Source organism: Panthera uncia, assembly GCF_023721935.1.
Source record: "Panthera uncia isolate 11264 chromosome A3 unlocalized genomic scaffold, Puncia_PCG_1.0 HiC_scaffold_12, whole genome shotgun sequence".
Lineage (NCBI taxonomy): Eukaryota > Metazoa > Chordata > Mammalia > Carnivora > Felidae > Panthera > Panthera uncia.
In genome coordinates, this window is record NW_026057579.1 from 37,865,493 (window position 1) to 37,876,888 (window position 11,396).

The 11,396-nt window shown below is 51.8% G+C and overlaps 1 protein-coding gene across 1 annotated transcript in view; it reads left to right on the top strand.

Moving 5' to 3' along the window:
* The window catches only part of EIPR1 (EARP complex and GARP complex interacting protein 1), a 54,936-nt gene that overhangs the window by 9,454 nt on the left and 34,086 nt on the right, over positions 1–11,396 (top strand). Inside the window, exons 2-5 of the mRNA XM_049652015.1 lie at positions 3,216–3,333; positions 3,701–3,941; positions 7,026–7,236; positions 7,335–7,460. Coding sequence (XP_049507972.1) covers positions 3,216–3,333; positions 3,701–3,941; positions 7,026–7,236; positions 7,335–7,460 — 696 coding nt within the window. The remainder of the gene's footprint in view (positions 1–3,215; positions 3,334–3,700; positions 3,942–7,025; positions 7,237–7,334; positions 7,461–11,396) is intronic.

The window sequence follows — 11,396 nt, forward strand, 5'->3', positions numbered from 1 at the left end:
TGAGACAGCTTCCTTCCTTCTGGCTTTCTTCTCCTCTAAGGTGGTGGCATTTGATCCTGCCTTCCACCTGAAGTTGAGTGTGTGGGTGCGGTCTGGCGAGTGTTACTTTGCTCCCGTGCCGTGTGTGCCTGTGGCTGTGTCACATGGTCGTTTTCCACCTGCTCTGTCCGATCTCGTCTTGCCCTGCAAGTCTGTGCCCTGAGGGCAGGGCCGATGTCCTGCCCTCTGTGGGACCTTCCACGGCAGCTGCCACTCACAAATGTCATGTAGTCAACTCGTGATTACCAACTCGAAGCACAGACGAGTGTCTTATGGAAAATAATCATTTCCTTTCAGCTGGGTCCGCTTCTGGGTCCTGTTTTGGGGGAATCTTCAGGCTTTTTCTCTCTGGGGTGATGACGTGTACCTCCGTTTGAGAGGTAGCGTTCTTGTCTGAAGCTGGACCCAGGTCTGCGTCCCCTCTGTTGAGTCAGGGTTCTGCCTTCGGAGAAGGTGAGGTTTTGTCTCTCTGTGATGGCGTGGACGCTTCCTCATGAGAATCCTTTTCCTCTGCCTGGTGTTTAAAGTAGCTAGGATTTGGAGGGTCTGAATTTGCTGATGTTATGTGCAGAATTTACTTGTATGTACATTTTTGGCAGAAGGTATATAGATTCACAAAGAGTTCATCAGTTTTGCACAGAGATCTGTGTAAGACTCTAAAAATTGTCCAGTCCGGTTTTGCTGAAGAAGTCGTAGGCATATTGGCCAGAATAGACTTTTCCCTCCGGATGTCTAATAATGTGAATGCTGCTTTGCACATGTATTTTCTTGGTGTTACTGGAATGTGTTTTGGTAGTTGATATTTTTGTGCCAGGAAGCCTTTGTGAGGAGGGGTGGGGACAGAGGTGCTACGGAGCGTGACGTGAAATTGTCACCAGGCCTTTTGGTGACCGATACTCAGAGACCAAATCAAAACCAGACAGACTGGGTGGTCAGGACAATGGTTTCCGTTTCTTTTACCTCGTTTTAAGAAGAATGAATCAAGAAATTCAGAGATTAGATGTGACAGAGGAGGGAGTGGGGCGTCACGTCTGTTTCTAGCCGCGTGTGGACAGTGGCCCGTGTAGTGAACCGTGGGTGGCCCACGTAGTGAATCAGTTTCCAGTTGCTGCCGTAACGAGTCAGCACCAGCTCAATGGTTCAGAGGAGCAGCTCTTACTGCCTTATGGCTCAGGGGCCCAACAGGGGCCTCACTGGGCTAAAATCAAGGGCTTGGTATGGCTGCACTGCTTCCTGGAGGCTCGGGGGAATCTGTGACCTTGCTTCTTCCAGCTTCTGGAGGCTCCTGTGCTCCCTGCTCCGTGGGCTCCTTCCATCCTCAGAGCCTGCAGCGGCTGCTGCCCACGTGCTCCCAGCCGTCTGCAGCCCTTGCAGGCTTCCTGCGCCCCTCGTGCCGCCACCTCTCTGGTCCTCTCTTCTGTGACGCATCCGTCTGACGACATCCAGGGAGGGCTTTCTGCTCGTAAGGACCCGTGTGACTAGGTGACTCAGGATAATCTCCATCTCAAGATCCTTAACCTAATCGCACCCGCAAAGTCTCTCTGCACAGGTTCTGGGGATTGGGATGCGGACGTTTTTGGGGGCCACTGTTCTGCCTCCCACCGGCATCCGAGCATGAGCTACAGGGAAACAGGGAGTTGATGTAGGCGCAGTTAGTGGTTGTGCTGAAAGAGATCTGGGTTTGAGTTCGTAAGCCTGCAGTACTAGTCACAACACTAATATTTACCAGTTGTACACAGTCTTTTCCTCTCTAGGCCTCAGATTCTTCACCTGGAGTTCTTAATTTTAATTATTGAGCATATTAACCATAGGTGTTGTGATTCCTGCTGTGGTGCACTGCCCAGATTTCTTTGTCAGAAAATCCAGCAGATTCTGGGATTGTTGGTGGCTGAGAGCAATCAGTGGGTCCTGCTCTTAGAGTTCGCCCTCAGTGGAACAGAGTCACTTTGCCCTAAGTCCCACCGAAGTCCCACCCTTCTCCAGGGACAGCCTGCTAGATGGGGGTGGGGGCTGGGCGGCACAAGGGCCTGGCCATGTTGGCTCCACTCTGAGGGACTGTCCCAGCTCCAGTCTCCCTGTGGCACTGAGGTTCCTCTTTGCCTCTGCACAGTCCTTCTTCCTTCACCCTTCCATGGCGTCATTCCCGAGAATGCTCCCACAAAATCTGTGCATAAAACTTGACGCTTTAGAGCTTGTTTCCCAGAGAACCTGATCATCTGAATGCTCGACAGGCCCCTTTCTGTTGTTTGTTGTTTGGCTTTTGATCATATGATTTTGACTCATTGTATGACTAGTTATTTTTGATTCAGTGTTTGACATTGTGAGAAAAACTGTAGAAACTTTGGATGTCTGTCTTCCTCCAGAGGATTTACTGTTACTTCTGGCAGGTATCTGGCCAGCCCAGGAGCACCAGCCTGCTCAGATCACTTAAAATCCAGTTGAGGACTAAGATGACCCAGATTGTAGTGTGTCCGGGTTGACCTCATTCTAGTCCACCTTCACGCCTGGCCTGATCCCCAAGGGATCCCAACCCAGAACTTTAGTGTGTCGCCGACCTCTTCCCTGTGTACTCAGTGTGTGCACCCTCAGCCCCACGAGCCTGTCACAAACTCTCCTCCACATCGGCCGGTCACCACACTTTCCAAAGTGACAGGTGCCTCTAGCTGAAAGGGGGCTGGAGGTCAGGCTTTCCTCTCTGACCTTCCCTCGTTTCCAAGACCTTGGCACTCACTCATCGCTGTGCTGGCTTCTGGAGGCCTTGAAACAAATTCAGAGTATTTCGTTTAGTTTGTACAGTTTTCCTCTGCAGGAGACGTGGTTTGAACCACCTGCTCTGCCATCGCTGGGGGCCGTTTTCTGCTGTGTTGTCAAAGGATGATTTGTTCGACCAATCTATTTCTGTTGAAAATTGCGCTTTTATTAAAAACATCGCTTACATCTTTACTGCTTATTTTTCTGTGCCCGTCTACAGTTGTTTCCATATACACATCTGAGGTGGAATTGTGTCACAAAGCAGGCACAAGTTGAAGGCTGTCCGTACATATTTCTCAGTTGCCTTGCAGACACTTCGCATGAATGGATACTCCAGCGGCGGTACAGGAGGTAACTGGCTTTCTAATCTCTAACCGTTACATCTAACTTCATAAATGTGTGTGCATTTTCCTTCCCCCCTGCAGGCACGTGCTCTGACACCTCAGACTGCAGAAACAGATGCCATTCGGTTTTTGGTTGGGACGCAGTCTCTTAAATATGATAATCAGGTAACTATTTTTGACAAATGTATACATGTTAATTACTAAGCCTATTCTTAGTTTTATAACCATTTTGCTCTTGATTTTTCAAGCACCATTTGAGAAAATTAATGCCACACAAACAAAATAAAACTTGCATTGGGATTTAAATACCCAACCGAATGAAATAATCGAGCTCAATGACTTAAACTCCCGTGGTGGTACTGCTGTGGTTTAGTCTGTGGTGATGCAGGGTTCACCGGGTGAGGGGTCGAGAAGCAGGCCAGGGCACGTGGTTGGCATCCCTGCTTCCACGCGGGCCCCTGGACGGCCCCGCTGCGTGCTCACAGCATTCGTTCCGGCTGAGCCTGGATGAGGCCACGGTCCCATTTCAACCTCGAGCTCCGGGCTCTCACTGCCACGTACTGCAGGCGGACACGAGATGCAAGATGTGGCCCCCGCTGTTGTGGCCGCTGTCGTAGAAGGAGTGTTGGATCCTCGCAGATCAGTGTTCGGTCCACCTGCGACCCTGACCGAACGGATTAACCTTGCCGGGCTTCATTATCCTCATCACCAAAATGGGGATCAAGCCGTCTACTTTCTGTACCTCACAGGTGCTGAGGACATTGTGAAGATGTGCACTGTCCTGGATCCTTGGGAAATGCGCAAAAGGCCGTGTCACACGGTGCCGGGTCTCCACCCAGTTACCACTGTCACACAAGGGGAGGTGGCTGTAACACAGCTGCGGGAGGGTATTTGGTGCTGGGCAGGGGGTAGTGACATAGCTGCTGTCATATTATCGATGAGGGATTTTATTATTTATTTATTTTTAAATTTTTACTTACTTTTGAGAGAGAAAGAGAGGGAGAAACAGGGTGCGAGCAGGGGAGGGGCAGAGAGGGGGAGACGCAGGATCTGGAAGCAGACTCCAGGCTCTGAGCTGTCAGCACAGAACCCGACACGGGGCTCGAACCCACAAACTGTGAGATCGTGACCTGAGCCGAAGTCGGATGCTTAACAGACTGAGCCACCCAGGCGCCTCGATGAGGGATTTTGAATTGGCATAGTCATTTAAAATCATTTTCAGTCATTGAAATCAGGCAGCTGATTTGGTGACATGTATCTAGAGCTTGACAAATAAGTGTTTATATTATTTCTATATTTTTATGTTTTATAATATGTTTTTATATTTTCCAAAACATGGAAAAAGCTTTATATACAAGGACTGTTACTGCAGCGGTGCACATAATTGTGAAACAGTTAGGCGCAATCAAAATGTGCCAGTGTGAGGGTGGATGGGGGCAGATTCACATGGTTCCACCCCGCTGAGCCTGGTTCCTCGCAGTGGAGCAGAGGTCACGCGCTGCGCTCATGAAGTCATAAACTCCTCGTGAGCGTCATAATTTAAGACTCGTTAGACGGTTCAGTGAAATGTTAAAATCGTACATATTGTGTGATCACTGTGGTGGTAAGAAAGTAGATGATTTTTCAATAGATACAAATACTGAATCCTTCTATGAATACCTGAACCTAATGTAATGTTATGTCAATTACACCTCAATTAGACAAGTAGTGGATAAAATACAAAACTGAATCTCTACATAGAAAAAGACCAGGGGGAAACTAGTCAAAAGGCCTCAAAATTGGAGCCACGGTTACCTTTGGGTGATCTGAGCATTTGTGGGGTAAACTGTCTTTCTGATTTTCATTTTTCTGAATGTGTGTGTGTGTGTTACTTTTGGAAAGTGTCAGATGTGAGTGATTTATTTACAAAAATAGTTTCCAGTGGCCATGTTGCAGGGAAAGAGGAACCCGCGTAATGACACTGCCGTCTGGGGCTGCGGTGATGGAGGGACAGACCCAGGTGGGAGTCTGAAGGCAGACTCGCGGCTTCTGTCTGCTGGTCGACTGTGCGGAATCTGTCACAGGACAGGTGTTAGAGAATTCCAGCTGGCTCTGTCTCCAGGCCACCAAGCATCTTTTCTCACCTACTTGCTTTTTAGTTCCGCTCTCTTCCGAGGCTGTCCCATTAGCCTTTTTGGTGGAGTTATCAGCTTTTTAACTTTATGAGAATAGGGGACACTTTATTATTATCTAATGAGGGATGCTTCCAATAAAAGCTAAATGAATTAAAAACCAATGAGGCAATGAAGGCATTCATAAGTTACGGGAATAGGTTACATTATACCTGGTTTTCTCAGCCAAAATTACATGCCATTTGGTTATGACACCAAGAAGGGATCAGCCCCAAGTGACATGAAGTACTTTAATCTTAAATCCTTTTTTGGAGCCAAGGCACGTTGGGGTTGGGCCCCAGCACGTGCATCTCTGGCAGGCTCTGGGACCACCTCTTGGGGAGCACTGTCCAGTGAGTTGTGAGTCCCCGGGGTTGGTGGGTGAGACTGGCATCCTGGGACAAAGGTCGTTTGTAGCTTTGCGTGTCCTATGGTATCAGGGTAGTTTCTTGCACACACAGTCCTGGTTTCTGGAATACAGGCATCAGTCCTTGGACCTAGGGAAAGAAACCTTTTTGTACTGAATGACTGTGGTTCTTAATAATCAGTCCTAGAGAGACCTAGCTCTCCAGTGGTAGGCACAGAAAAATTGTATATTTAACTTATATTTTATGGCATCGAGGCTGTAGTTCTTTGGAACCCTCTTCCGAATCGCTGGTTTACGACGGCTCCTTGGGTGCTGTCTTGCAGAACCGTGTGTCACCTGCTGTCCCCCTCCTTTCAGGACTTCCTAGCCAAGCTGCTAGGGAAGGCTGCAGCCTCTGGCTTCAGTTCGTCTGGTAGCCACGGCTGAACGGAAGGCTGAATGAGGAGTCCGATGACGCCCTGTTCCCAGGCTTCACACGCAGTGGCATTTGGTGTGTGACTCCAAAAGATTGGGGTGACAGGCTGGTGCTTCCCTTTCTGTTTCTGGGGAAGGCGTCCATCTGCACTCCTTCGTTCAACAAATGCTGACTCTGTATGTTAATGAGACCCCCCCCCCCCCCCCCCCACCATGTTGTGTGTCAGATACACAAGCGAGCTAATAGACCTGTGCTTGCAGCTGAGCTTCCACTGGGATGGGGAACCGGGCCCACGGCACGTGGTCCTGGGAGAGAGCAGGACGCGGGGTCCCTTCCCCGTGGCACTGCAGCCTCCCCCACGGGAAGGCGCCTGAGCCAAGGCTGGCGGCCCGACGGTGTGCTGTGCTGTGTCACTGGCCCTGGGCGCAGGCTCCTTCCCCCGCCTGGACCCGCCCCCGCCCCCGCACGCGCGCCGGGCTTCCTCCCACGCGTGGCACGCCTGTTCCTCTTCTGCGCCGCGTGTGTTTCTCTTGTGTGTGACGTGCACGGTTCCTTGCACACGCCACATGCTTCCTCCACGTGGGATGTATTCCCTGGGGCCGCGGCCAGCTGGCGGGGGGGGGGGGACCCCGGACGCGCACAGCCGTCTGGGAGCTCGGTGGCTCCAGCGTCCCCCAGGTCCTCGGCGGGCACGGTTTTCCAGCGCGTCGGAAGGGATGAGCAGTTGCCCCTATACACCCCAGCCTCCGGCAGCCTGTCCCCAGGCTTATTTCCTGATGGAGGGTGGCCCGAGCTCCGGGTGCTTCCCGGAGAGTGAGGATGGGGATTCCCCCACCTGGTGGCTCCGCATTGAACCGCACGATCAGTGCAGTTCGCGGCAGCCTTCTGTGGGGTGTTGCGTGGCACCGGCCAAGCGCTGGCACGGGGGGCGCTCAGGTGGGTTCTTTCCCTTCCCCCAGGAGCTCCCCGTGGACCCAGCGTCTGAAGGGTACACGCTTCCAGTGCGGGGACGTGGGGGAGCTGGGCAGGCCGGGTCAGGGCGACTCCCACACTTGCCACCGCAGGGGACAGGTGTCGTTGACCCCGTGCCTGAACAGACCTGGCCTGGCCCTGGGCAGTTGTGTGGTCTTTCCCGGAGGCGAGCCGGACTGTGGCCGAGGCACAGCTGCGGTCGGTCCTCCCTCCCCCGCGCTTTTGCCAGCGCCTCCGCTGTCCCCTGGGGCCAGTAGGGGTGCGCGCCCTCGGGGCTCCCTGTACCCTCCCTGCAGACACCCACACTGCAGCTCAGGCCGCAGGCCGGGGCTGTGAGTGTCCTCAGGTCAGGCCGCTCCGCCCACGCCCGGGCTGGGGGCCCCTGGCCTGTGGCGCTGCTCCCCACTCCTGCTTACTGGCTGGTGAGGGTTAATGGCCCCTGGCTTCCCCTCGGGCCATCAGCTCCTGGGGGGGGGGGGTCATTAGTTCCCTAGAAAGTGCCAGTCTCGAGTCAGTCCTACTTAATTCAGCTGTGCCATTTTCTGAAAACCTTGGGAGCTGTCACAGTTGCTGGCCTTCTTTGTCAGGTGAGCTGCTTTGCTTTCTGCCCTTAGCTTTGCACGGGGCTGGGTGCTGGGAGCAGGATGGGCAGGTCTAGGGCTCTCCTTCAGGGGGCAGGGGGGTGTTCCTTCTCTCGGAGGCCGTGTGCCCTGTGCTGTCCAGTGGGGAAGTCTAGGCAGACTCCCAACAAGGGGTTTCAGACCCAAGGGGTTTGTTTTGTGCTGTGCTTTGCCCAAAGACTTTCTTTGCATGTTGCTAGCTTCCCATTTCTTACGTGGCTGGGGGACGAGCGCCAGGGTGACAGAGGACCCAGACCTGTCCTCTCTCAGCATGGTCAGTGGAAAGGCTGATCCCTGAAGGGGAGGGTGGGGGTGGGGGTGGGGGAGGTGGTGGTGGACCACTCAGTGGCTGCTTTCCCTGGATAGACATTTTCTGTTTTAACTTTCGTTTTTAATTTGTAAACTCCATTGTTCTGTATTTGTATTTTGATTAAGGATAGCTTTGTTTGTGAACCCTATCTGGCTGCAGGCTCTGTCTTTGGCTACCCTCAGAATGGCCTGGGCATTGGTTAGAAATTGAGACTCTCAGCCCCACCCCAGACTAACTGAAACCTGAATACCTCCCCCTCCCCTCTTCTTCCACCCTCCTCTCCCCACCCCCTCTTCCCAGTACTGATTACACCTCAGATTTTCTGTTTTATTTATTTATTTATTTATTTATTTATTTATTTATTTTCAAGGTTTATTCATTTATTTTTCAGAGAGGGCAAGCGAGCGCACATGAGCGGAGGCGGGGCAGAGAGAGAGAGAGAGAGAGAGAGAGAGAGAGAGAGAGAGAATCCCAAGCAGGTTCTGCACTGTGAGCACACAGCCCAACATGGGGCTCGATCCCACAAACTGTGAGATCATGACCTGGATTGAAACCAAGAGTCAGACACTCAACTGACTGAGCCACCCAGGCGCCCCCGGAATTTCTTTTTAAAAGATAGAGTTCTACTTTATGTATTTTTATTTTTTATTAAAAAAAAATTTTTTTTAATGTTTATTGATTTTTGAAAGACAGAGAGAGACAGAATACAAGCAGGGGTGGGCGGAGAGAGAGGGAGGCACAGAATCTGAAGCAGGCTCCAGGCTCCGAGCCATCAGCACAGAGCCCGACGCGGGGCTTGAACTCACGAACTGTGAGAGCATGACCTGAGCTGAAGTCGGACGCTCAGCTGACTGAGCCACCCAGGTGCCCCTACTTGATGGCTTTTTAGTTTTGAATTTATATGTAAAAGTGTGCTAATAAAGAGACAGTTAGCTGGTAGTATTCCTGTGAGCTGTTAGGTTCTAGCTGTTTCCCCACCCCTGCAGCAGATGCTGCGAAGGACGTCCACCTTGTCCAGTTGCTGTGGGCTGAGTGTGTGTCTCCCCCCAGGTTTGTAGGTTGTACCCTAACCTGCACGGTCCAGGCGTGAGGAGGTGGGGCCTCTGGAAGGTGCTCAGGTTATCACAGTGGAGTCATCATGAACGGGATTGGCCCACAGCGCTTCCTTACCCTGCCCGCCACGTGAAGACACGGCAAGAGGATGGCCTCAATGATCTAGGAAGAGGGTCTCAGCGGACCTGACCTTGCTGGTGCCCTGGTCTCAGGCTTTCAGCCCTTAGAGCCGTGAAAAGTACATTCCTCGTTTGTAAGCCACCCAGTCTGTGCTCTGTGTTCTAGCGGCCCGAATGGACTAAGACACGGCTTGTACGAGAAACGCCCTCCCTGGGCACCAAGAGGTGTGGAATGTGGGGTCTTTTTTTTCCCCTCCTGGGCTGCCAGGCATACTTTGGGCTTCACGGACAGAGGATCTTCACGTGCTGGGGCTTCTTTGCTTCAGGAAGGGGAGTCAGCACAGACAGGTAACTGGCAGCCATATGGGCACAGGAGCATGTGTGATAACAACTTCCACTTAATCATTTAAAGTCTTAGCTAAGGGATCCACAAATGTTTCAGTTCGAACAAAGAATTCTTAGCAATCCAGCTTCCTGAATACACTTACGCTGCAGCAAGAACCCAGAACAAGTCAGTGGCTTGCCCAGAGTAAAACGGCCAGAAGTGGCCGAGTCACAACTGGAACACGGGCCTCCTGGTCGGACCCCTTTGCATTCAGTATTTCACCCTGAAGACAGACGGACTGCGGCAGAGGAAGCGGAGTTTGCAGGGCTTCTCGAGCCCAGAGCGAGGAAAACTGGTGGTGTGAGACCCGAATCCAGGTCCTGGCCCCTGCGGCATTCCAAGCAGCCTGTTGACGACAGCGTGGCCGGGACCCGTCCCGGTGAGGCCGTGGCGTGAAGTCCCCCGTGGGCGGGCGAGCTGAGTCTCTTATCACGGTGGTTCAGCTCACCCCTGGGGAGAGGGCTGCGGCCAGGGGCAGGGAGACGTGTCCCGGGGAAGCCGTTGGATCCTCAACTTTCCCTAAGGGGAGCTTTCCATTTTCTAGTTCTGATTTTATCCATATTTTTAATTCTTCTTCTTCTTTTTTTTTTAAATTTGTAAGAGTTTGTTTACCTTCAGTTCAATCAGAGAGGTGAAATGGAGAGACAGTGCCCTGGCTTGGAGTCACATGCTCAGACGGACACCGTGATCTTCTAGGAAAGTGATGGAGGATTAGCATCATCTTTATGGGCTTTCTAATAAATTTTATAACTCTCATGCCTCACTTTTTGTAGAGAGTCATCTGTGCCCTTAGCCCTACTAGTAAATCCAACTTTAAAAAATTTAACAATGGTAATTCAAAATATATGAGTGTGATCTTCATTATTAGCCATTACAACATTTTGAACACTCATGAAGATTTTAAAGTAGCATTTTACTCCCCAGACAGCCACGTGTCTGCCTGACCTGCGTATCCAATTATTAATCGGTCTTTCTTTTGTGCTCCAATAATCTTTTGCGCTCACTAATTATAGTGTTTTCTTCACCGTAATTTTTCGTAACTGGCCCGTAACTGCGTATGTCTATTCGACAGAATGTTTCTTTCTAAGTCCAGTAGTGAAAGCTGGCTAGAGGGTGGTGCCCTGAGAATAAACCGTTTAAGGTATAGTCGGTCTCCTTCTCTGACGTCAGGGGCTCGTCCTTGCTCACCTGCTGCGGTGCAGAGCCCTGGGGAGGGCACGGCGCTCCAAGCATCCTGGATAGAATGGGGGTTCAGAGCCATGGTCTGGAATCCTGTTTCTAACTGGATGTGACACACTACTTCAAGACCTGGGTTCCTTCGCCTGTAGATGGTGGCTAATAATCACGTACGGCTCTTTTAAGGATCCTGTAGAAAGAGCACAGTGCCGGGTGCATTGTACGTATTAGCCATTACTACTTTACTTGTTTACGGGGGTGATGTCTCAAGTGTCCTTTCTGAACATACCCAGATTAAAACATTCCGTGAAGATGTATCCTTTGGGCCTGCCTGTGAACCCACCATAAAGGAGGATACGTGGAAGGGTCTTAGGACCATCGAGCTTGAAGATGAAGGTTAAGGGCTGTAGTATTACGGCGTGTCAGAGCGGGAGAGACGGGCTCGTGCCTCCTCCCTGCTGCGTCCGTGTGCCCGGAAGTGCAGAAAGGAGCCTGGAGCCAACTTTGCTCAAGCGCTGGAGCCCGTGGACAGCATGTGCCTCGTGTCCGCACCGGGAGAAAAGAGCATTCCGGAGAGCTGTCGGGAGGGAAGACCCTTCCCCAGATGAGAAGGACCTGTAGCAGCGGGTGAGGTGGCCTGGGCAGGAGAGCCGGGCGGCCACAAGTGCTGGGCAGAAGGGGAGAAGGCCAGCACT